The 26,109-nt window shown below is 33.2% G+C and overlaps 2 protein-coding genes across 2 annotated transcripts; one reads left to right on the top strand and one right to left on the bottom strand.

Annotated features, from left to right (window-relative positions):
* The first annotated feature begins 894 nt into the window (after positions 1-894).
* On the top strand, positions 895-21,466 carry LOC134279710 (uncharacterized). The gene is made up of 3 exons (XM_062762134.1): positions 895-972; positions 15,625-15,893; positions 20,181-21,466. The coding sequence occupies exons 1-3, from the start codon at positions 947-949 to the stop codon at positions 21,464-21,466; spliced, it is 1,581 nt and encodes a 526-aa protein (XP_062618118.1). The 5' UTR covers positions 895-946.
* A 2,402-nt stretch (positions 21,467-23,868) lies between these two features.
* LOC134279711 (complement C1q-like protein 2) lies at positions 23,869-25,353 on the bottom strand. The gene is made up of 2 exons (XM_062762135.1): positions 24,987-25,353; positions 23,869-24,321 (listed from the first exon to the last, which is right to left on the bottom strand). Exons 1-2 carry the CDS (start codon positions 25,348-25,350, stop codon positions 23,870-23,872), a joined length of 816 nt encoding a protein of 271 aa, XP_062618119.1. The 5' UTR covers positions 25,351-25,353; the 3' UTR covers position 23,869.
* Positions 25,354-26,109: the final 756 nt, after the last annotated feature.

The following is a 26,109-nucleotide window of genomic DNA, read 5'->3' on the forward strand; positions in this document are numbered from 1 at the left end:
TTTGCCAAAATCGTAGTAGCAGCGTTATGAATGGTAGTAGCAGCAGCGTATAGTGTATAATGTAAACACAGTGTAAACACACCCCCGTATTTAGGGGGATTATATATGTACTGAATTGAACAGGCTATCCCCCAGGGGCTGCACTCTATTGACCCACCTATCCCCTCCAGGGGCTGCACTCAGTTGACCCAGCTATCCCCCCCAGGGGCTGCACTCAGTTGACCCAGCTATCCCCCCAGCCCCAAAAGTGCACTCAGTTGACCCAGCCATCTAGGCGTCTTATACTACTGGTGTGTTACTCCATAAGTCCATAAGTAATGGACGTTGGCGATTGAAAAGTTGTAGTCATCACATTTACCTAAAGCCTGGTTGCAGTTACCTTTTAATAACCTTTTTTTTCCCTTCAAAATATCAAAATATGAATCAGGTGCGTCAGACTCTCTGGTATCTTTTTAGTTCACTGGTATATAATATAGAGAGTCGACATATGAATGAAAGTACTAATGTTATTTGATAATACATGTATGCCGATAAATCTAAATGTCTAATTGAAGGCCAATGCATGTGATTTATTCCTTTCATGTAAGAAGGTTTTGAATAAATTCTGCTTCATATGAATACACAAATAGGTCTGCTCATAATGGGGCGAAACTGGTACCCTAAGAAATAGAAACTGATTGTTTAAAGACCCGGTCTCCAAAAACATCATGTTTTTGTCAATCAGAAACTCAAGCATTTTTTAAAATGAGCCTTAGCGTATTCATACTTAGTATGTACAATCAGAAAGTTTTTGACAAAATGATTTTTCAAATGATTAATGAAAAAGTGAGTATACATGTATCTGCGAGTGTTCTAAAGCCTTGGGTCTCAACTTGCCATATTTTCACAAAAAATCTCATGGTATTGTAGATTTTTCACTGTAAGAAGTCACTATCCTTCAAAAGACATGGAGGAAAACACTTTGGATGAAAGGTAAATTTATTTATGGAAAACATTAAAAGTTGATGATGAATGCCTTTTGAAGAGATAAAAAAAACAACAAAATCATATGCACATCATGACATGTATTTCGTAAATTTTATTCTACATATTAGGGATGTCAATTTTACTCGGACAGCTTAGTCGAATAGTCGGATGCTTTAGTCGAACGATAGTCGAATACTCGTTTAATTTTATTTTTTTTTTCATATCATTTTCACTATTTGTCTCTTACAGACTAGTTTACAATATACTACGCTATCACCATTATACAACGAATTTCTGAATTGTAAACATATACTTAGTAAAATAAAAACTGTTCAGCAATATGTATCCAATGTATTGGATTTCAAAATTTATATATTAGCTGCACATTTTATCTAAATGCAGGATATCAAACGCTCGTATTTGTCCTTTCTTTACATAACGGTAGTAGAGTACCCCATAATTGAAGCCAATATCTACGTGTCCGTCAATGATCTTTGACAGGTAAACAATTAAAGCGTGTCTCTTATAAAAACTAGAGGTACTGTGAGCAATGAGCTCACTAAATGATACCCCCCGCCTCCCATAATGTCGATGTTGCTATTATAATACATGTATATTGATTTACGGTAACGTGTAAAGAGGAATAACTCGTCCTACCAAATGTTATCCAGAAGCTTCTATTATGTGACGTCATAGGTAAACAAAAAATGGCAATGTCCATGTTTTGCTATGGGAAACCTAAAATACGTGTCGAATAAAAAAGTAAAATAGGAGGTGCACAATGGCAATATGTAATAAAAATTCTGTGAAAGTTTCATTAAATTCCACTCAGGAGTATAAGAGGAGTTGCGGATAAGAGAAAAAGCGTAACAGACGGACGGACGGACAGACGGACGGACGGAATTAACGATTACTATATACCCTCCCGCTTTTCAAGCGGGGGGTATAAAATTTACCAGTTTATTAACATCTCTTTGGTTGTTATTTAACAACACAGAGATCAATACATATTATCATAACATATATACATACATGCGTGAGCATAACATATAACATATATACAAAGTGTGCTTATAATCAAGTATTTCCATATATGTTTACATTGATGTTAACCTGGAGGTTTGACTCTCTCGTTTAAAATTTTAATAAAAGAACAGAGTTTACTCAATAGTCCAACATTTTTTGAAGAAAACAATTCATTAAATTTGATAATATTTGGTCTTGTAAAATAATATTTCGGAATGTACAATTTTCTTTCATCTTTTAATTTTTCACAACATAAACTAGAGGTACTGTGAGCGATGAGCTCACTAAATGATACCCCCCGCCTCCCCTATGGTTATAACTGGTGAAAAAGTCCATGTTTTACTGTGGCCGGGAAACCCAAAATATGTGTCGGATCAAAAAGTAAAATAGGAGGTGCACAATGGCAATATGTAATAAAGATTCTGTGAAAGTTTCATCAAATTCCATTCAGTGGTATGAGAGGAGTTACGGATAAGAGATGGGTACCCCAAAGCGTAACAGACGGACGGACGGACAGACGGACGGACACACATTTGGTTATATATTGGGTACATCAAGTCCAAGTCCTATTGGATACTGCTTATTGGATACAAAAAAAGTGTACACACGAGAGAGCATTATTTGGGTAGTTACTGTTCAAATCTTATTGGATATTAATCTTCGTGTCCGTATTTTGTTGGGTTTTTTTCTTATTGTTTTTTATTCATTTCAAATTTATTATATATTTAATATTTGCTGGTAATATCAGACAAGACTGAAAACCTTTGGTTTTGAACACATATATTTGTCAATTTCTGTGATATAGCTTTTTTATTGTAACACCTAACTAATTTGTTCTCAGCAATAAGGATATACACCTGTATATTTTAAAATATCTAATATTAAAATATATGAATACCTAAGTGCAAACAAACTGAATTGTGAAAACACATCTCAGACTCTGTTCAACCTTTCTTGAATAACAAAATTAAGTATTTAGGGAGAAACGTTTTTGAGTCATGACCAATTAATAATAAGCAAATGCCCATAATAGGGCATTACATGTTGGACAGAATGAAGGTATCCAACAGGCATTGGACAGCTGTCCAATACCTGTTGGGTTGTATTTTGACGAAGCGATTAAACTACCCAAGACTAATTGAACATGTTTATATTGTCCATTCTATTTGGGTTTCTTGAATCTCCTCATCAAAATACAACCCAACAGGTAATGAACACCTGTCCAACTCCTCTTGGATATCTACATCCCACCCAACAGGTAATGGACACTTGTGCAATTCTTCTTGGGTTTCTTGAATTGCTTCATCAGAATACCACCCAATAAGTAATGGACATCTGTCCAACTCCTCTTGGATATCTACATCCCACGCAACAGGTAATGGACACTTGTCCAATTCTTCTTGGGTTTCTTGAATTGTTTCACCAGAATACAACCCAACAGGTAATGGACATTCGTCCAACTCCTATTGGATATCTACATCCCACCCAACAGGCAATGGACACTTGTCTAATTCTTGGATTTCTTGAATTGTTTCACCAGAATACCACCCAACAGGTAATGGACACTTGTCCAATTCTTCTTGGGTTTCTTGAATTGTTTCATCAGAATACCATCCAACAGGTAATGGACATCCGTCCAACTCCTCTTGGATATCTACATCCCACCCAACAGGAAATGGACACTTGTCTAATTCTTGGGTTTCTTGAATTGCATCATCAAAATACAACCCAACAGGTAATGAACACCTGTCCAACTCCTCTTGGATATCTACATCCCACCCAACAGGTAATGGGCACTTGTCTAATTCTTGGGTTTCTTGAATTGCATCATCAAAATACAACCCAGCAGGTAATGGACACCTGTCCAAATCCTCTTGGATATCTACATACCACCCAACAGGTAATGGACACTTGTCCAATTCTTCTTGGGTTTCTTGAATTGTTTCATCAGAATACAATCCAACAGCTAATGGACATCCGTCCAACTCCTATTTGATATCTACATCCCACCCAACAGGCAATGGACACTTGTCTAATTCTTGGGTTTCTTGAGAATCCCCTCATCAGAATACTACCCAACATGTAATGGACACCTGTCCAATTCCTCTTGGATATCTTCATCCCTTCAATAGTATATAAACTAAAAGGTATTGGACATTCTTCTTGGGTTACTCAATTTTTTTTTTCATAAGAAAGAAAACCCAATAGGTATTGGACATTGGTTCAACTCTTCTTGGATATTACATCCCAACATTAGAATAAAACCCAACAGGTGATGTTTACCTGTCCAATTCTTCTTGGGTTACTTATACCCTTCATTAAAATTGTCAAATTTGTCTTGCATTAGATTGCAAACCCAATAAGTATGACATTTACCTTCCCTAGTTGAATTCAAATTTATCTGCATAAGCATACATAAGTCCAAAACATATTTAATACTTTAATTCTAACATTCCACATCTCATTCAGTGTACACTTTACAAATGATAGGAAATATATAACCATTTTGTGCCTAAACTATTTGGCTTTTAAAGAATTTTATAACCATGTTTGCAAAATTTAAATATTGGAACTTGGAGCAAGTCATTACAGGTAGAGCAAGATGCTGAAAACCATATTGATAAATAGATCACACCCTTGATAAAATATTTTCCTTCAGTTGCTAAGATTGTGTTGTATTATATGGAAAATTTCTATAATCCTGTTTATTACAGATACATGTACAATGCATATTTTCCCTGTAATAATAAAAATACTTCTGAGATGTAAAAGAATGGATTATTAAAATAGTCACTGATGTTAAAAGATATTACATGATCTCATTAATCTGGTTTGGAAATCACAAACTTAGTTTTGAAGCCGATAAAACAGTGTCGCACCAGAAAACTCAGTTACAAGTACAATGAATGAATTCGTTGTATCAAAACTTTAAAATAATTGATGCACTATGTCCAAATCTTTTCGACAAATCGGGATAAAGATATTAAATCAAATCATTACTGTTATAAGTCTTAGAGCTAGAGAAAAGTCATTACATGCCCAAATTTTGCATGTACGACTTTGATCCTATATTTCAATAAATGTCAAAATGGTTTTATTTTTGTTTCTGTTCAATACTTTCTTCTTCAGGGTCTCCCATGGCCTATACTGTATGATACCTCCATTGACCTGCTCTTTTATATTGCCATATGTTTATCCAGTAGCAGTGGTTATGCTCAGGCGATCTTTGAAATATTCCTCGTTTCATGCATCTCCTTCAGTTCTGCCTCTGTCCATTTTATTCATTCTGCAATTAGATAAAGGCATTTCTTTGCCGTATAAAACATGTTTTTCTTGACTACAGCAAGTTCACCCTTTATGTTGATCAAACCCAACCAAGAAGTAGAAGTTTATTTCTTATTCAGAAATATGTATTGATAAATAAAATGGAAGAAAAACTAAATTCTATCAACTCTTTTTTTTCTTCTATGTCTAACTGCATCTTCATCTTACCCCCCATCCGCCATAATTTTATCAAATGGAATCATCATTCAACACACAAAACGATGTTGCATATTAATTAGACAGTATGTTAGTTTCTGATTGTTAAGAAAGAGATTTTAAAAAGATTTTACACCTATTCCTTGCAAATTTTTAGAATTTCTAATGTAACACTATCAGTACATTAGGGGTACATAATCTTCAAAAACATCTCTACACTTATAAAAGATTTCACATCAGTATTGTTTTTAGCCCAATGGTTCTGCTAAAAAGGATTTAAAATTGACCCAAACCTTACTAACTGCTTTGAAATAAAATTGACAGGGACAGAGACACATTTGACACTCCATCCCCCCTTCCTGGGGTATGCTTTGCACAAAATTTAATTAAAATTGACTAAGCTGGATAGAAGTTGGAAATATGAAAAATTACAGTCAAACAGATTATGAATAACTTTCAGCACATGAGACATGACGTAGTGATCCTTAAATAAAATACACCTACAAGATGAAGCTGTTTTATTCCTTTGAAAAGATATCTAGTATTGTTTCTTTTCCTGTATGCCACCTCTATCAGAACAAAATGTTATACATGTATTAACATAACCTATGGCCGTATAGTACCCCAGTATTTACTTTACAATTAATTAGGGATGGCAATCGATTATAGAATTGATAATCGGTTAACCGCAAGACGTTCCAACCGATTAACCGGTTAGTCGTATCAAAATGTACACTTTCACATTTCTTCACAAAAAGTCTAAGGAAGACATTAGATTGAGTTACATTCTGTTCATTATATTGATCAGGATATTTTATTTGCATAAAAGTAAAATATATAATTTTAATTCAATTTGCAAAAAGAAATAAAGAAAACCATAAATCTTGCCTGAGAAAACAAACATGGATTATTTTCCAACGCATATATAAAGACGTTTATTCTGCATTGTCACCATAATCAAAACTATGTCTGAACTCTCACTTTTGCAATGTTTTTTTTAATATAAAATAACTCATAGATAACGTATAGACATACTAATTAAAAGTGCTAGATGATAATGTTTTCAATATCATTAAAAAATTACGTGCAGGGAAGTCGGGGTAAAAACATGATGTTTTAAAACAGCAATTAACACTTTACAAACTGACCAATTATCCTGTGATCTCAATCAGGAGAGCTATAAATACCTACAATTTAATAAATTATAAGAACGCTAAATGAACTTTAAGCAGCGGTTTCCTTTCTAAAAAGTGAATTTTCAGGTATTGTTTTCAAATTTACATATATTTTTATTTTTTCCGACTAACCGATTAGGGATTTTCTAACCGATTAGCATCGTTCCGACCGATTAATCGATTAACCGGTTAAGAGTTGCTATCCCTACAATTAAATAAGTTCAGGAACCAACCCTCAGATGCCCTTAAAACAAATGATTCTAAACATGCAAAGGTAAAAGGCATCTGAAGAATTTAAAATAAAATGATAGTACAAACAAGCAAACAGTGTGCATGAAAATGTTGGCAAACACTAGAAAAAATACTAAGGTACTTTCTCAAACTTAACATGAATACTAAAGAGGTTTTATGTAGCTGTATTGCACATACCAAAAGCTTTCCTGCAGTTAAAGGTTGGTTGCCTAGTAGTTATGTAGTATGTACAAGTTGTCTCTAAAAATCTTATGGTTGGCATGAAGTATTCCTGTTCATTTTACTATGGTGTCCGGATAGGGCTATTTGCGTTAGCGCGACATTACGTTCAGATAAACGAGAGATCGCGCTAACACACAACACGCCGTCGCGCTAACGCAACTTTGCACAACACGTCGTCGCGCTAACATAACTGCACAACGCGCCGTCGCGCTAACACACAACGCGCTGTCGCGCTAACACACAACGCGCCGTCACGCTTACGCACAACACGCCGTCGCGCTAACACAACTTTGCACAACACGCCGTTGCGCTAACACAACTTTGCACAACACGCCGTCGCGCTAACGCAACTTTGCAAGTTTCACAGTCTAGTAGGAAGTCGTGTCCGGAAATATAAGACTGCGCAAGGTACTACTAAACAGCGAGAGAACTCTAAGGATTTTTAGTTATTTATTGTCTGTAAATGAATTTTTTATATTTTAAATAACTAACATATCATGATAAAACAAAATTAAATTAAAAAAAAATATATTTTAACAAGTTGTTTGCTTATTTTAACATTTACTCTAATCTCTTAAGACTCAATAATAGTTTTTGTGATAAAACTAGTAAGAAATTAATTAATATGTTTTAGATCAGAGTATATTATGGGTCAGAATTATAAATATAATTAAAATTCATTAAAAATAATGTGTAAAACATTGAAAAATAATTGTAAAAGTATGTGATTCTTCAGATAAAGATTATTATTTCGACAGACAAGGTTTTTGAAATTCAATCGGGATCGGGATGTCATAAAATATTTCACCATCTATTTTGTTACATTTTTCTGGTGAAAACTTCCATAAAATAACTTTTTATATGATTTTACGTATAGAATATGATATAATTAAAAAATCAACCAAATTATGCATAAAATGTATCATTTTAAAATTGATGAACACATTAATTGCAATCAGCATGCGCAGTCTTATATTTCCGTACACCACAACTTCCTACTAGACTTGCAAAGTTGCGATAGCGCGACGGCGTGTTGTGCAAAGTTATGTAAGCGCGACGGCGTGTTGTGCGTAAACGTGACGGCGCGTTGTGGAGAGTTGTGTTAGCGCGACGACGCGTTGTGCAAAGTTATGTTAGCGCGACGGCGTGTTGTGCAAAGTTGCGTTAGCGCGACGGCATGTTGTGTTTTAGCGCGATGTCTCGTTTATTTGAACGCGATGTCGCACTAACGCAAATGGCCCTATAAGGACACCATATTTTACTGATTACTTACAATTGTCCTATTTCTGAGGGTCATCTTCTGATGAGTGTGTCACAATTGAAGTTCCTGTTTGACCTGTTACATATTTAAAATCCTCAATGAACATGATTATGGTTTTAATTTCCATTGTAATTATTGATTACTTTTATATAAAAAATCTAAACCAATTTATTGTAACATAATACTTAGGAAAATATATTTGTAATATCAATGGAAAAAAGGAATCATTATCTCCAGTTATCCTAAAATCACAAGTAAGCATTAATCATATAAATTCACATACGTAAACCCATTAGCTTTTTGTGCTATTAAATAATAGTCATCGCTGTGCAATAAGGGAAATCAAGTACTAATCCACATAATTGCATGACACTTATCATTGAGCTGATTGAGTGAATGTATATAATTTAATAATGAGATATCTGTGAGATATATATGTACAAGCAAATACTGCTATATTAAACAAAGGAAAGGGGGGGAATTCAAATTAGGAAATCGAAAGATCGTTTTTAAGTAAATCAGTCTTGTAGTACTTCAAAATGGATGCAGTTGTGATTTATGGATAATATGAGTATGCTGTCTGGAACATTTCCATATTAGGGAATTTAATAGCAAAAAGGAGTGAAAAAACCGGTGGTGCTTTTCATGTATTACATGTGTATTTTAAAATTCCTAATAGCCCAAGGGGATTCCTCAGTGCATAAACCACTAGCCCCATCCTCAAAAATGGAAGCCCCGGGTGTAGCACGATGCTAATTACACACCCATCATGTGAAATAGTTATAGTAGCCCTATATCAATTTCAGTATTGTTTTAAATTAATTAAAACAAATGACAAAAACAATAATTTTAAAAAAATCAAAATAAAGCAGACACTCAGTCAAAATCAAAGACAGAAAGAAGCACTGTTTTGACTGAAAGTTTTTCAGTAATACAATGAATCTCTTAAGTTACATATCAGATGAGATAAACTTACATACAATTATTTAGTTGTTGTCAATTATCCCATTTATCATCATGTCAGCTCACTTTGCGATTGTAATACTGTCTACATGAACCGATAATATACAGCTGATTTATGATCACACGATTGTTAAAATTTTCATTTCCCTTTCCAATATACATTGTCAGACCATACTTAGTTGGCTATGATATAAAACTAAATAATAAACACTTTCGATTTATTAAAGATTATCTAACAATAAACGATCATTTACTAAATACTTCTCGCCCTCGAGAGAGTTAAAAAGACAGAGAAAATTCAAAATACAAACAAGTGCAACTTAGGATTAATTGTTCCGATATATCTATTTTAATTTTGTGCACAATTGTTTTCAAAATTACAATAAAATCTATTTTCCTTAAACAAGAACCCAGCAATAGATAAATATTAATCGAATAAACTTACCTTTCCTCTTGTCAATCAGAAAATCTTGTTGACATTAAGTGTTTCTTAGTCGCCATATTTTTTTTCCATGAAAACAAACGTTGTTATGATCAGGATCAACGGAAGTTGATTTTCGGAACTCTCGATAATTTAGAGTTCCGAATGTAAAACTAAAACAACAAAACACGGTGCGTCCGTGAAAGCAACTTTTTGGACACTTTTTTGGACAAATCTTCGTGTCCAAGTTTTGTTGGGTACTAACCTGCAAATACCCAATTAGGGTGTTTTAAGCATATTCAGCGACACTTCTTATTGGGTATACCCAATAAGCAAAAAGTACCCAATAAGTACAATCTTGGCATGAAAAATACCCAATAAATGCACTCTCGTAAACACGGACGGACGGACGTACAGACGGACGGACGGACGGACGGACGGAATTAACGATTACTATATACCCTCCCGCTTTTCAAGCGGGGGGTATAAATATAGTGGAATTCATCACCAAGATCATTTTTACATAAAAGACATATTCTATTAATTCTTTCAATACCTTCCCATCTTCCTGTTTCAATGGGTAATTTATGGTTTGCTGTTCTAAATCTAGCTAAAATTTGTTTCTTATAATTATTTAACCTGCTATCTACATAAAATTGACATCCAAAGTGTAAATTTGTAAATAGATTATATGTCACACCTTTTGAAGAATCTTTACAGGTTGAATTCCAATTTTGTTGAAACTGATCTAGTAATTTTTGTTTCAAACTTTTAATAAGCCAATTTCTATTAAATAATTGATTCTGGTTCCAAATATTACTATATCCACAATTGTCTAAAATTGATTTCAAATTCTTTAACCATTTAGATTCATGTCCATTATCAAATTTTGCACGAAGTAATTTATACATTAAAAAACAATATTTTGATTGTTTTCCATATAAAATTTTTGACCAATATGCAATAATTCTTGTTTTGATATGTATACTTAAAGGTACTCTACCTAATTCACCATAGATCATAAAATTTGGAGTACTTGGTTTTAAATGAAAAAGCATTTTACAAAATTTTAAATGTACTCTTTCTATCATTTCAACATTACCATAACCCCACACTTCACAACCATACAATAAAATTGGAATTACAATCTTGTCGAACAAATACAATTGGTCATAAAGAGAAAGATGTAATTGGTTACCCTTTTTCAAAATACCATACATAGCTTTCGTTGCTCTTTCAGTAGCATATTGTTTTGTCTTAATAAATGAGCCTGTTGTTGAGAATATAATTCCTAGATATTTGAAATGTTTAACAATTTCAATTTCTTTGTTATTGTAATAAAAAACTTTATGCGGTATACGTCCCTTTGAAAAAATCATTATTTTTGTTTTTTCTATATTAACTTCTAGCTTCCATTTTTCACAATACAATAAAAAACTGTGCAACTGATTCTGTAAATCTTCGGGTGATTCCGATAGTAAAACTGTATCATCTGCATACAAAATAATCAGCATTTTTAACAAGACACCAAGTTCTTTTTCAATCTCATTTGATATTGTTGAGACACCAATATTGTTATGTGCAATTAAAAAAGATTCTACATCATTCAGGAATAAAGCAAATAAAAAGGGCGATAAGTTTTCCCCTTGTCGTACCCCTATTTTGCATGGAAAATATTCAGTAACCATATCATTAACAGCTATTCTGGATTTACTTTCAGAGTACATTTTCACTATAACTTCAAAACATTTTCCGGTAATATTATTTTGAATGAGTTTTTGCCATAGTCCTATTCTCCATACATTGTCAAAAGCAGCCTTAAAATCTATAAATGCACAATATAGTTTCTTTTTCAATAAAAAGGATAATTCGATTAGCGATTGTAAAGTAAAAATGTTATCTATTGTAGAATAATTTGATCTGAAACCCCCTTGATTTTCATTTAGTATATCATATTGCTCAGCATAATTATTTAATCGTTTAGCTAAGATGGATGTGAATAATTTACCCATGCAACTTAATAAAGTTATAGGTCTATAGTTTTCAGGGTCATTGTCGTTCCCCTTATTTTTATAAATAGGCAATATATCACCAACAATCCAAGCTTCAGGTAAAATTGCTGAGTTAAAAACAATATTAAATAACATAACATATACCGGTAACATAATACTAGCAGAGGATTTTATGTATTCATTATAAATTTCATCACTTCCAGAACTTTTGTTATTTTTAATATTTTCAATTGCGTGTTTTATCTCATCTTCAGTTATCACTGAGTCTAGTTCTTCATTAGTATATGTATTTCTAATCTCATTTGATAGTGGTTCGTCATTATTTACATCGCCATTATTGACGTTTTTAAAGTAATTGTAAAATTCATCAATATTAATATCACATTTTTTGTTGTTCGGCCTTTTATTAATTATTTTCCAATAACTTTTTGGATCGTTACTTCTCAGTTTTCTAATTTTTTTCATAATTAAATTTCTATGTTTTTTCATACTTTTATCCATAGTATTTTTATATTTACGTTCATTGATACGTACTTCTTCTTTTAAGATGCTTGAACGATATTTCCTAAACATTCGTTTTGATTTCCTATATTTTTTTTGTGCTATTTTGCATTCTTTATCAAACCATTCTTTTCTTTTCTGTGGTAGTTTATTGTGAGTTTGGTGAGCATTAAATGTTCCAAAAGTTGTGCGTGCCGAGTCAAGCAGTAGACCTGCAGTGTCTGAAAAGATTTCATTAACCTGGTTTTTATTTAAATCATTGATATCAATATTGCTCAAGTCATATTTTAATTTTCTTAGAACATTTAAATCAATATTTTGACAAAATTCTTCTGTTTTTTCATTATCCCATGGTTTTATCTTCTGACACGAAAAATTATTTTTATTTTTCTTACTTTTCTTCTTTAGTTTGGTAGTTATCATTTGAGATATATGAGTTCACACTTATTTCACAAAGTAGTGGCATATGGATATCAGAATATAACCTATTGAATTCTAGTACAGAAAAATTTTGCACATGTTTCAAAAATTCAACACTACATATACAATAATCGACCACACTTGATTTTGTTGTAGTAAATTTACCCTCTTCTAATCTTCCATTCAATAAATACATATTGTTATTTTTACAAAAATTTAATAAATTGTTTCCAAAATTATTCTTTGTTTTATCTAATGATTTTCGTTTCCTTGGTATATTTATCTTTTGTAATTCAAATACATTTGAGAGACAGTCTAAACTGGGATCATCTAACTCAAATTCTTGATTTGATATGTCATCTGATTCAATAAAATCATCTCTATCAGAAGTTCTTGCATTAAAATCTCCAGTTAGGCATATATGGCTAAATTCACTTTGTAAATTCAAAAATTCAAGTTCAATTTCTTCAAAAGCTTCCCTTGAACTATATATAGAACTTTCTGGTGGTATATAAACAACACCTAAAATCAAGTCTTTATCTAAATTAATTAAAGAAGATTTTAATCTTAACCAGTGAACAAATTTACAATCTGTGTGAACGATAGTTACATAATCTTTGATAGATTTTTTGTATCCAATTACAATACCACCAGAACGTCTGTTTGAAAATCCGTGCCTATTTTTAGCATCAAACAAAAAATAATTGTGATCAATCGGTGTAGTATCATCAGTTTTTGTCTCTGTAAAACACAATATATCAAAGGAAGAGATAAATGTTGAAAATTCTGGATAATTTATGCGTCTACTTAAACCACAAACATTTAATCCTAAGATTTTAAGTTTGCAATCAGTTCCAGTGGATGAATCGAGAGAGTCGGTTGGATCACTGTCCACTAAATTGTCACGTGGTAGATTTCCTCCTAGGTTATCCTACCTTTGACTTACTGAGCCGCGTCTGTTGAATGGACGAAATTCACGGGCCATTGGAGTTAGGCGCGGATCTACGTTGTGAGGTGCCGCTGGTGCGTTATATGGGTTTTCCTGTCCGAAATCTGTCGCCATGAATCGCTCGCCGTTGATATAGAGTTTATCCATAACCAGTTGCGCTTTGATGCCCTGTCGTTTAGCTTCTTTGTAATGCGGGTATAATATTTTCCGGTTATCGTTTATTTCCTTGGGAAATTGCTCGAATACACTGAAATCTGCGTTGCCTTGATCGCCTCGTTCCCGTAGATCGGTGATCACCGTGATTGCAGTTTTTCGGACCTTTTCACGATCCTTAAAGTTTACAAATTTTGCCACAACTGCCCGAGATTTTGCCTCTTGCTTCCGGCCCATACGATGTACTCGATGAAATGGAATTTCATCCGTTATTACGAGTTTTTCAGACATGAACGCTTTTAGTGCCTGCTCACATTGTTCTGATGTTTCATCTTTTGGTTCATGAATTCCCACAAATATAAGGTTGTCACGCATAGACCTTGCTTGTAATTCATTTTGCTGGTCTTTTAGATCTAACATTTTTTTTGTCATAATTGTCATTTGTTCTCTAAGTGCCTCACTCTCTTTTTCTAAATTCTCATGTATTTTTTTGGATCTCTTCATTTCTACTACTATCTCTTTTGATGTTTCTTCATTCTCATCTAACTTTTCACTAGTGAATATAATGTTTTTTTCAATGTCTGACATTTTTGTTTTCAATTCAAGCACGTCAGTTGTGACAGTATTCATTGTTGCTTCAAATTTGCTGATTCTAGATTCAATTTGATCAAGTTTATCCAATTTTTGGCAAACTTTGTCCAATGTTTTGGCCAAATTGTCTATTTTATTACCATAATCAATTGGCTGTAATCCACCCTGATATTGTTGTACCTGTTGTACAGGATGAACAGGCGCTACAGGTGAGAAACTGTAATTCATTACAGGCAATTGAGACATTTGTGGTATTTGGTATGTACTATTTTGATTGTTATTGCATACTCTGTTGATTGTTTATTGGAGTTGAGAATAACGGTTGCGAGATTCTTTGTGTGTCTACATTGTCTTGAGAAGTACTCATAACACTTACTTTTCTTTGTTGCGCTTCACTGCTCAAATCTGGGCCTTCTTTTCTTTTCTTCCCTTTCTTAGATTTATTTCCATTAGAACCACTGGATCCACTTCCAGATGTTTTAGGCCTCATAACACGCAGTTGAAATCATTCGGTAAATCCCCCAAAGTTTGTTACTTTTAAACTGAAAATATCTTATATTCAGAGCTCGAAGAATCATGACTCTCATTCAGCTCACGCATGCGCATGTCATAAAACAAAGACATAGCGAGAGCTTGGGATAAGATTTAATGAAATTTTGTGCAAACAATCAATAATTTTATGAAAAAATTAATATCAGAAAAAGAAAACACGGTTTAATCACTCTCATAACTGACCCCAATTTATATGTATTTACGATTTTGTAATAGTTTTTTAATTAATACTTTTTCTGAATAGTTGTATCACGTCAGATCTTAGTTTGAATTTACAAAACTAAACAATTGCCCTCTCCATTTAAAATAGTAAGAGGTAGACAATCATTAACAAACATGTTTGATTTTCTTTTCCAATCCGTTTTTTATTTTTTTGGTCATTTTTTGCGAAGAACTTACTTTAGGAAAGATTCATTTAAAGACTGTGTATACATGTATGTTTGACTGATTCGGCATATGATACATCATGTTTGATGTTACACTGCAGAATTCAAAATTACATTGATGAAACACATTTTTAATGAATAACCGACTAAAGAAATTTTAGTCGATAGTCGGTATGATCAAACGATAGTCGAGTACTCGAATATTCGTTGACATCCCTACTACATATGTTTTATCATTTTGGATTAAGCAAATTATCAAAATGTATGCTGTACAATTTCAACGATTTTTCTCAGGCTCTCAAGCAAAGAATTGGAATCATGCAGAATAAAAAAGTGCAGTTGCTGTTTTAAGGAGTCGCTTAGTTATTACTGTACCTACTGTGAGGATAATTTATGCGAAGAATGCAAGTTGCCCCATCTTACTCGAAGTGCAAAGACTGACAAAGGCCACAATGTTGTATTTTACCGGGACAAGAACCAAGGCATTGTTCAAAGACGGACATGTGAAATTCACACAGACATTCCAAGTACAGCCTACTGTAAAAAATGCAACAAATCTGTGTGTAAGAAATGTGAATGGCGTAGATGTAGATCCCATAAGACTTTACAAATAATTGAACTTCTGAAGATAAAAATAAATCAAATTCTCAAATCACGTGAAGATCTTACTTTTTTAATATATTCGATCAATGCATACTATTTATATGCAAGATATATTACTGTATTCAGCGGCGGCTCACACAAATTGGTCCGACCAAAATAGTTCCATCATGATAAGTAGATACAACATTATTGTTCATGATAAGAGTAAAGTTGTGTATGTCATACGTTAAAGAAATAAAAAAATAACGTCAAAATATTATTAGAAGGTCACTTTCCCCCCGAAATGCAAATAAAAGATATCAATATTCCTACGCTCGCTCCCTCCTCAGCCTTTTTTTTTTTTACATGTTTGATAACAGAGAATATTTAGGTCATTCTTCGATTCATATTTTTTCACCGATGAATTGATAATACTATATCAACAATTGTATTAAGTACATGTTTATAGTCCGTTAATTATCATACAATTTCCTCTTAAAGAAAAAATTAATCATTCTGTGTGTGTGTATTATTAAATGACGGAATTTTCAATCCCTGGCTGGATTCTGCTCGTGTGTACACTTTGTAAACTGTAGGGTATAAAATGTGTAGCAAAACGAGAACTGGGTCGGAGATTTGGGTTCGTGTTGAAGTTCAGCATACCATTTTATATAGAACTTGAATAATGTAAGTAATTTCTGCGACGAATACATTAGTATATTTCAGTAATTTTCAAAACAAAAAAGGTTTTCAGTTTAGAATTTTCCGATCCGGTCCTGATTTTCCTAACCCGGCCATTTTAAACACAAGTTGTTGCAGATGCAAATGTTAGAACAAACTATATATAGTTCATCAGGGATTGTATAATTTTTATTAATCAGAATTCGTATTCATATGATCTAATTAAGAAAAGAAAAGTTTTGTCTGCCATCGTAACTTCTCGGCAAAACAAAACGTGTTTCTCCGAGCTCGCTGGATGCGTTTGACAGCTCCATCGCACATGTGTAGATCAAGGCTAATGTTGGTCTTGCGGACACAGGTACATGTAGGCCTATGTGTACTGTTTGTTAGGAGACTGGGTGACCTCACGAAATTTACACCAGTTCGATGTGGACCTTTTTAATAATATAAATTTTTTTCAAGTATCTAATCCCACATATTTGTCAGATCATGCACAAATATCTGTATATATTCAATGTAATAAGTCTAATAGTGAAATTATTTCTACCTCAAGAGCTTTGCAGTCTAATATTTTGAAATGCTCTTATAAATGGGAAAATATTTCAAAATCTAAATTATTAGATGCTCTTTCTGATCCAAAAGTATTAGAACAAATTTTATCCTATGAAAATACAAATTATGAGCAAAATACACAAGGTATAGATAAAGCTACAGAAGCACTCAATTCAATTTTACAAGACTTGGCAATGAAATCATGTAAAGTCATCAACTGTAGGGAAAAAAAGGCAAAGAAAAAAACCCATGGTTTGACAATCAGCTTAGGGATTTGAAAAAAACTGTGCTAATGTTAGGAACTAAGATGAAAAATGAACCCTTTAATAAGAAAATTAGATGTGATTATTTTACTCACTGCAAAAAAATGAAAAAAATGGTAAAACAAAAAAAGCATTTTTTTGAAAAAGAATTATATGATAAATTATTGAATTGGAAAGAAACAAACCCCAAACAATACTGGGAAGTTCTTAATTCTTTTAAAAGAGATAAAAGCTTAAATAATACAGCAGATATACTAGTAAATGTTCATAAAGTTATAAACCATTGCAAGACACAAGGTTTAGGTAAAAACAATAATAAAGATTTTCAGGGAAGGATTGAAGATCACGTAACTCAGTATAAAACTTTTTTAGAAGAAAATCTAATTACTGACCAACCATTTACTATCAATGAAGTTAAGAAATTAATTTATAAGCTTAAAACTAATAAAAGTGCAGGGCCAGATCTTATTCCAAATGAAATATTAAAACATAGCTCAGTGGTTACTTGTAAATCTATAGTTAAACTATTTAACTTAATATTGAATACTGGAGAATACCCATCTGCAAGGAGAAAATCATTCATTATTCTCATGTACAAGTCTGGAGATAAAAATGAACTAAATAATTATAAAGGTATTTCACCGCAGAACTCAATAGCAAAACTTTTTAGTGCTACACTTAATAAAAGATTAATGCTACATTATGATAAATTATTCGCAAAACAGCAATTTGGATTTAGAACAGAACACAGAACAACAGACAGTCTTTTTGTACTTAAAACTTTAATAATGAAATATATCGTTCGAAATAAGACAAAAATATATGCATGCTTTGTAGATCTGCGCAAAGCATTTGACACAGTTTGGCATAAGGGCCTTTTATACAAATTAATGTACAATCAAATTGGTCAAAAATTCTTTAATGTTATTCAAAGTATGTACAGTTCATGTGAATCAGCTGTTAAATTCAAAAACAGTCATTCCAATTATTTCAAACTAGATAGAGGGGTAAAACAAGGGGACAGTCTAAGTCCAACTTTATTTAACTGTTTTATAAATGACCTACATGACACTTTTGATCAGTCATGTGATCCACTCATACTTAAACACACACATGTATCTAGTTTAAGCTTTGCAGATGAGTGTGATGACCTTGTTCTGCTTTCAGAGACTCATAGTGGTTTACAGAATACACTGAACAAACTGCACAATTATTGCTTAAATTGGCAATTATCTGTGAATACTACAAAAACACAAGTTTTAACTTTTCAAAAAGTACATAAACCAACCCCTGTTTTATATTATGATAATCACCCTCTTGAAGAAGTAAAAGAATATAATTTTCTGGGAACAATAATTGACCATAAAGGAAGTTTACACAAAGGAATACAAGAACTGTCTAAGAAGGGCTTAAAAGTAATATTCTCCTTAAGAAAAATTTTCAACAACTTTATACAACTACCTGTAAATTTGTCTTGTAAATTATTTGACACTCTTGTTCGTCCTATTTTATGCTTTAATAGTGAAATATGGTTTATGGATGATTATCTTCCTTCATACAGAGCAATGCTCCGAGCTATAAAGAATAACAGTTCATGGGATACACTCGCTTTACAAGAAAAATCAGTTTATGAAAAAGTACATACTAGATATTGTAAAACAGTTCTAGGACTCAATAAGACAGCATGCAATATTTCAACTTTGTGTGAACTAGGCAGACTTCCAGTTTCTTCTTTTATTAAAACTCAAGTCATGATGTACTTTGTACGGCTAAACTCTCAAAATGTAAACCCCTTGATTAAAGAATCATATAATTTTAATATATCTATGCATGAAGAAGGATTTTACTCCTGGCATACCCTTGCAATGTCTATATTTGAAGAAAATAATTTAAATAGCAATGACTACAACAAAAAAGATGAAAAATTTGACAAAATTAGAAATTCAGTTAGCAAGAAGTTGAAGAAAATTGTACTAGATAATTATAAAGAGAAAACTATGGAAAAAATATCTAAATTTACAGAAAATTCAAAACTATACTTGTACAGTAAAATAAAACACAGTGTCGATATGGAAGAGTATCTTACGCTTGAAAATAGTTTTAGGAATAGACAAATGCTAACTAAATTTCGAACAAGTGACCACTGCCTAATGATAGAAACTGGTAGACATAAGAAAATACCTCGAGAACAAAGATTATGTTCTTCATGTAATACAATTGATGATGAATCACATTTTTTTCTACAGTGTAGCTTGAATATACAAGCAAGGAATATACTTATAAAAGTTATGTTAGATAATTGTTCTTCATTCTACCTCAAATCACCTACTCAGAAACTTGATTATATACTAAGTCCAAAACTTGAAGTTATACCGGCTGTTTGCACTTTTATAAAACAATCATTAGAATTGAGAACTAAAAGGTCCACATCGGTGTAACATTTAGGGAATAAATTTCTATATGGATATTGTATATATAATTCATTGTTCTCATTGATTTTTTTTGGTTTTTTGTATTGCTTGACCCATATGGGTGTAATATGCAATAAAGAATAATCATAATTAGACATTGCAGTTTTTTTTTTATTAACGTCATTATAAACACTGATAAACATATTAAATCTAAAAGTCGAATATCTTTGGATATGGGGTAACCCATATCTATTCTTGTTACTACATCAATTAGAGGAGAACTGCCATTATTTTCACTATTGTATGGACAATTTGGAGCGCAATCATAAGATAGTAAAAAGTGAAATTTATAATTTTGCAGATAAGCTATGGGATGTAGTGAAACAGTGGAAAAGTGAAATGTTGTCTCGTCTAAATAAAGCAAAACGGAGTTCTGAAAAGCCGATTAAAAATTCTCTTACAAAAACAAGAGAAAAATGTAATGACATAGAAAGAAAAATAGAAGAGAAAAGAGAAATTCTTCTCGACATTGAAGCATTACATAATCCTGAACTGTTACCTGAACCCGAGGACATCGAGTGTCTCCCTGAAAAACCAGACTTGAAAATACCCAGAATAAGTCTCTCCACTTCAGATATTAACACGGAATTCTTGAGTAACTTTGCGAACATAACTGTGTCAACCAGTAATATGAATAGTTTTGACGTACACGAGGTAGAATCAAAGCATTTCAATAATAAGATACAAGACATGACTTGCAGTAAAGATGGAAATACCTTGTTTGTTACAGAGCAAGGAAGAGGTAAAATTTCAAAAATCGATCATGATGGCGAGATTCAGACCGAGTTTGGGACAAAATGTAAGAAACCCCTGTTTTCTGCATATTGTACCGGAGGAGTTATTTATGGTAACCCCGAAAATAAAACGATTGAAATATCCACTTCCGAGTCCACGGATGAAGTAAGGACTATAATGTCTACAGGAAAATGGTATTCCAGAGGAATTACAATTACGCAAGAAAAAATGCACGTTTGCCTTCGTTCATATCCTGAAAAAAATAAAGAAAGACGCGCAAAGGTTTCTACTTTCGAAGTACCTGATAATCTCATAAAGTCTTTCAGGAAGGTGAAAAGCATTGAATTCCATGAAAATCAGTCTCTCTTTGAGGATCCAAGATTCATTGCAGAAAATAATAAAAATGGAGATTTGTGTGTAACGGATACAGCAAAGAAACTTTTAATCGTAGTTGATAAATGGGGAAAATTTAGGTTTACATACGAAAGAGATCTATCGAGCCACAAGTTTAACCCACAAAATGTTTGTGCTGATAGTGAAGGCTTTCTTCTTTTACTAGACGTTTCTCAGATAACAGCAAACATTCATGTCATCAACCACGATGGACAATACATCTGCCATATTGAACCAGAATACCTGAATAGTCCCACGGCTATGTGCATTGATTGCAACGATAGGTTGTGGTTAGCGGACAGAGCAAATGATAAGACTAAAATTCTCTGCATGCAAAAAAGTGATGACATTCTGAAGACATTGGAAGAGTTTAAGAATCATTCAGTGAAAGAACCGAAAAACAAATTGACAACTGCGGGAAATAAAGTTGTTTTACAACACTCACAAGCATCATCATGAACAATTCATTAAAAGCAACGAAAAACCATGTATCTGAATCTAAATAAAGAAACATTGAATATATCAATCATATCTGAGAACAAATTTACAACCGCTATAAAAAGAATGTCACTGGCCTTTTGTATTGACTGAGTACGACGCAAACAGTGTCGCAAAATCCAAAAACATTGAAAATATGTGTGGGAAGAACAACACTAATATTCCTGAAGTTTACTGAAGAAATGGAAACAGATTTGACTGTGAACCGTCTTTGTCGTGACGAAGTCATCTAAGCTTCGTCTTTTGACCAATCAAATATTGGGTGAACGATTCTTTATGCACTTTCAGATATATCCAATTGTATTTATTATACCCCCTGCTTGAAAAGCGGGAGGATATATAGTAATCGTTATGTCTGTCCGTCTAGCTGTACGTCTGTCTGTTACGCTTTGGGGTACCCATCTCTTATCCGAAACTCCTCTCATACCACTGAATGAAATTTGATGAAACTTTCGTAGAATCTTTGTTACAAATTGCCATTGTGCACCTCTTATGTTACTCTTTGATCCGACACATATTTTGGGTTTTCCATAGCAAAACATAGACACTGCCATTATATTCATGTGGGAGGTGCGAGTATCATTTAGTGAGCTCATTGCTTACAGTACCTCTAGTTTTGGTTCATGTTATTAAAAAAGAAAGCAATAATTGTATATTAGTGTAATATTGATATATAAGAGGGACAGTATAATTTTACCTCCAAGAACTGCCGATGTGTTCTCTGTTTATTTTTCAACTTGAAATCTTTGATATACATGTATTTATTTATTATTTTTTTTATATTTTATATAAAATAAAAAAAAAAAAATCTGACTCATGCATTATCAATATTTGTTTTTGATTAGTCTTCAAAGTTGAGCAACTTTTTTACCATCAGCATACACTGTAAGCTATAAAAATGCCAATCATAATTGATATATCACTCAAATATTATAACTATGGTTAAAGTTTTATTTAAAATTAGTTCAGACTCAAAGATCAAGGTCAGACATATTTATTCAGTCATGAGGTCAAATAAAACAATTTCATATTCAAAAAGGTAATGTCACAAGGAATGCATTGTCACTAATCACGTTCAACTCTTGCTAACCTTTGTTTATATGCGCAAAAATATACCCAGGCAGTAGCTTTGCATAGATTCATCTTTTCTGGCCCAGCGGTTTTTAATTTTTATGCCCTGTGACCGATTGATTGATTGATTGTATATTGTTTAACGCCCCATTCGATAATTCTTCACTCATACAGAGACGTAACTGTGTGCTGGTGAAGGGCTTCAAATTTAGACCTATATTCGGCACTCAGGACCTGTGACTTTCACTTCTAATACCGAGCGCTTGCGCTTGGCGAAGGAACAGTCACTACCTATGTTAACGTCTGAGGTTTGACGCGAACGAGAATTGAACCCGGGCCTCCCGATCTCGAAGGAAACTCTCTACCACTAGGCTACCGTGACCGACCCCCCCCCCCCCCCCCCCCCCCCCCCCCCCCCCCCCCCAACAGAGGATTCGAAAGTAAATAGTTTTCCCCCGTCCGTTCGTCTGTCTGTTTGCAAAAACTTTAACCTTGCCAATAACTTTTTAGTGGGTGAGACTATGGCTTTGATATCTAAGATGTATATTCCTTGTGACAAGACCTTTCGTTTGATACCGCCAAATTTGACCTCTTGACCTTTGAGTTTGACCCACTTTTATAAAAAAAATTCCAAACTTTTACATCATTGTTGCGAGGGCTTTCATATTTAACATGTGTATTCATTGTGACGAGACCTTTCAAAGGGAATGATTTTTTCAACTATTAACCTTGAAGTTTGAAAAACCTTTAACCTTAGCCATAACTTTTTAACATTAAGTACTATGGATTTTATATTTCACAGTTTTATGTGATAAGACCCTCCTTTGGATACCATTTATTTTTACCTTTTGACCTTTACCTTGTAGATTGACTGGCATTTGAAAACTTCAACCCTCGCTATAAGTTGCTATAATGTAGCATAAGTGTTTCACAACCACATAGTTTTTAACGACCCAACCCGGTTTACATTAATTCTTAACAATCTCCCCTTGGGGCATTGATTTTCATTTGAATAAACTTCAATTTCCGTCATACAAGAATACTTGTAGCAAAGTATGGTTGATGTTTTGACCATTGATTTTGGAAAAAAATAAAAAAATTGGCAAAAACAAGAATGCTGATGCCAACGACATTGAACGGACAAAAAAAGAGCACTTAGATCTTCAGCTCGGATGAGCTAAAATATATCATAGTATTTTAACAAGTTTTAAATGTGACCTTAACTCGATCAAAACTTGAGAACGAAGGCTTAATAATTGTATTTTTATGATATGTTTAAAAATCAGTCAGAGTCTATTGGAGAAACCACCCGGAAAACGACGGTTTTCCATGTATATTGCTGAGGATATCGCCGCTACCAGTGTATCCATTATAAGGATACACACGGACGAACACAACATCCCCTTTGTTGACATGCGCAACAACGTTTCCGCTCACAGATCCATCATCATTATTCATAGCGCGTAGGTGAGTTGATCCATACTCAACATTGTTGATCATGAGCTGCGTAGAATGTTGAGCTTCATGTAATCTTATAACCCAAATAAAAACGTAAACGCCATCTTTTGGGGCAGTAAAGATACCGTCAACCCCATTGTATCCATTCCCAAAATTTGTGACCACGTTATCGAAGACAAGGATATGGTGTCCACTGGGAACTTTTTCCGTAATGGACATCCTGGCGTAAAAAGCAACATGATCCTGCGATGAGGGAGGTGAACTTGAGGCTTGTGTAAGAAGGCGTTCTAAAAGCAAAATAAAAAAAAGATGTTTGAAGAACAGCATTAGCTTGAACATTTGATTTTCATGTAGTACAATTTTCTTATTTCAAAAAATGCCTGAACATATACTGGAAAAGTCTTTGCTTGTACAGATATTTACAAAGTTTTTGAATCCAGTGTAGATACGGTGAATCAAAGTCATTCCCATTAATTGGGATGTTAAATGTATCTACATCTGTAAGGTAACGATGAATTTTTTTTGAAAGGGGACTTTGAGTTTAGGTTGGATTACCTAATATGAAATAAAATTAAAATTTTTATCAACAAAGACTATACTTGCATTCTCTTTGTTTTGTCAGTTGAAACCAAATAAATTTTTATGCAATCTTTCTAGGTCTATTATTATTATTACATGTATTATCAATATTCATTTCTACTGAAATAGAAAAGATAGATAATTCGCTTTCCAAAGCGATTCTTAAACGTTTCATCTATTCTACATGTAACAGAGTTTACAACTCTTCCCCTTCATAAAGTATACCCGTCTAGATGCATCAAAAAGTGTGGATTGAGTTGATCAAAACATGGCAACTGGTTTTTTTTTAAAAATCCATGCAGGTCGATTCTTAAATAATAAGTACGTGTAACACAGATCTAGATTCCATAAAACAAAAGTAATGAATATTTACTGATCATGGAATTTCTTTCTGGTCCTCTTATTTGCGGATTTTGATGGTTTTCAGTTATCGATGTAGGTGTCGACTCGTTCACCGATTTTACGTCATTGTTTTCCTCAATACCACAGTTCTGAATCACCATCAACAGTTTTCTGATATTGTCCTCCTGTCTTCTATTGTCATTCTCAAGTTTACTGATGCGGATGTTTTGACGTTCAACCGTTTCTTGAAGAATGGTCAAAGTTTTTTGCATTATGGTAATTTGAAACTGCACGTTTGAATCTTCATTGGCATGTGAAGCGGAACAACAAGAGAAAGCAAACAAAAGAAAACAAAGAACAACTTCGTGTACATGCATAAACTTTAACGGTGCCATTTTTCCGCGGTTGAACTAAGATGTGAGGACACCTTATCTTATCGTGTAATAGAATTATAAAGTAGGTGAAATATGTAGAGACAATTACGTTGCCCATGAAAGAGCAAAAGAGTTTTAAATGGCCGCAAATATAAACTAAAAGTTATTTGAAAACGAAAATTGTAGACCTCTACCGGGAAATGAAAAATTCTCGAAGGGGCGTAAAACAAACAAAATACTTAAGTACACGCGCTGCAAAGTCTGTAGTCTTTAGAAAATAATAATGTACAGTTGCCAGAAAGGGAACAAGAAAACATTTTCAAAATTAACAGTAAGATTACCCATACAGGGAGCTCCTATAAAGAAACATTTCTCGACAGGTGCCAGGTAAAAAAAAATTAATGCAAATATTTGTGGGATGTAGACAAACAGTGGGAAGGTAACATGTTGTCCCGTTTAAATGGAGAAAACATTCTGATCGGCATTTCTCTGCGAAATTCAAGAAAAAAAATTAATGAAACAGAGAAAAATAGAAAAGAAAGGAAAAAAATTCTTCTCGACATTGAAGCAGTACATAATCTTGAACTGTTATTCGTTCTCGAGATCATCGAGTATCTTTTAAATTCCTGAAAAACCAGACGTAAAAATTCCAAGAATAAGTCTCTAAACTGCACATATTAATACGGAATTCTTGAGAGTAACTGTGCGAACATTACCATTTCAACCAGTTATATAAATAGTTGTAACAAAAACAGGAGGTAGAATCAAAGCATTTCAATA

This window comes from Saccostrea cucullata, unplaced genomic scaffold (genome assembly GCF_032062105.1).
Source record: "Saccostrea cucullata isolate Sc308-1 unplaced genomic scaffold, CSIRO_AGI_Scuc_v1 ctg6240, whole genome shotgun sequence".
NCBI lineage: Eukaryota > Metazoa > Mollusca > Bivalvia > Ostreida > Ostreidae > Saccostrea > Saccostrea cuccullata.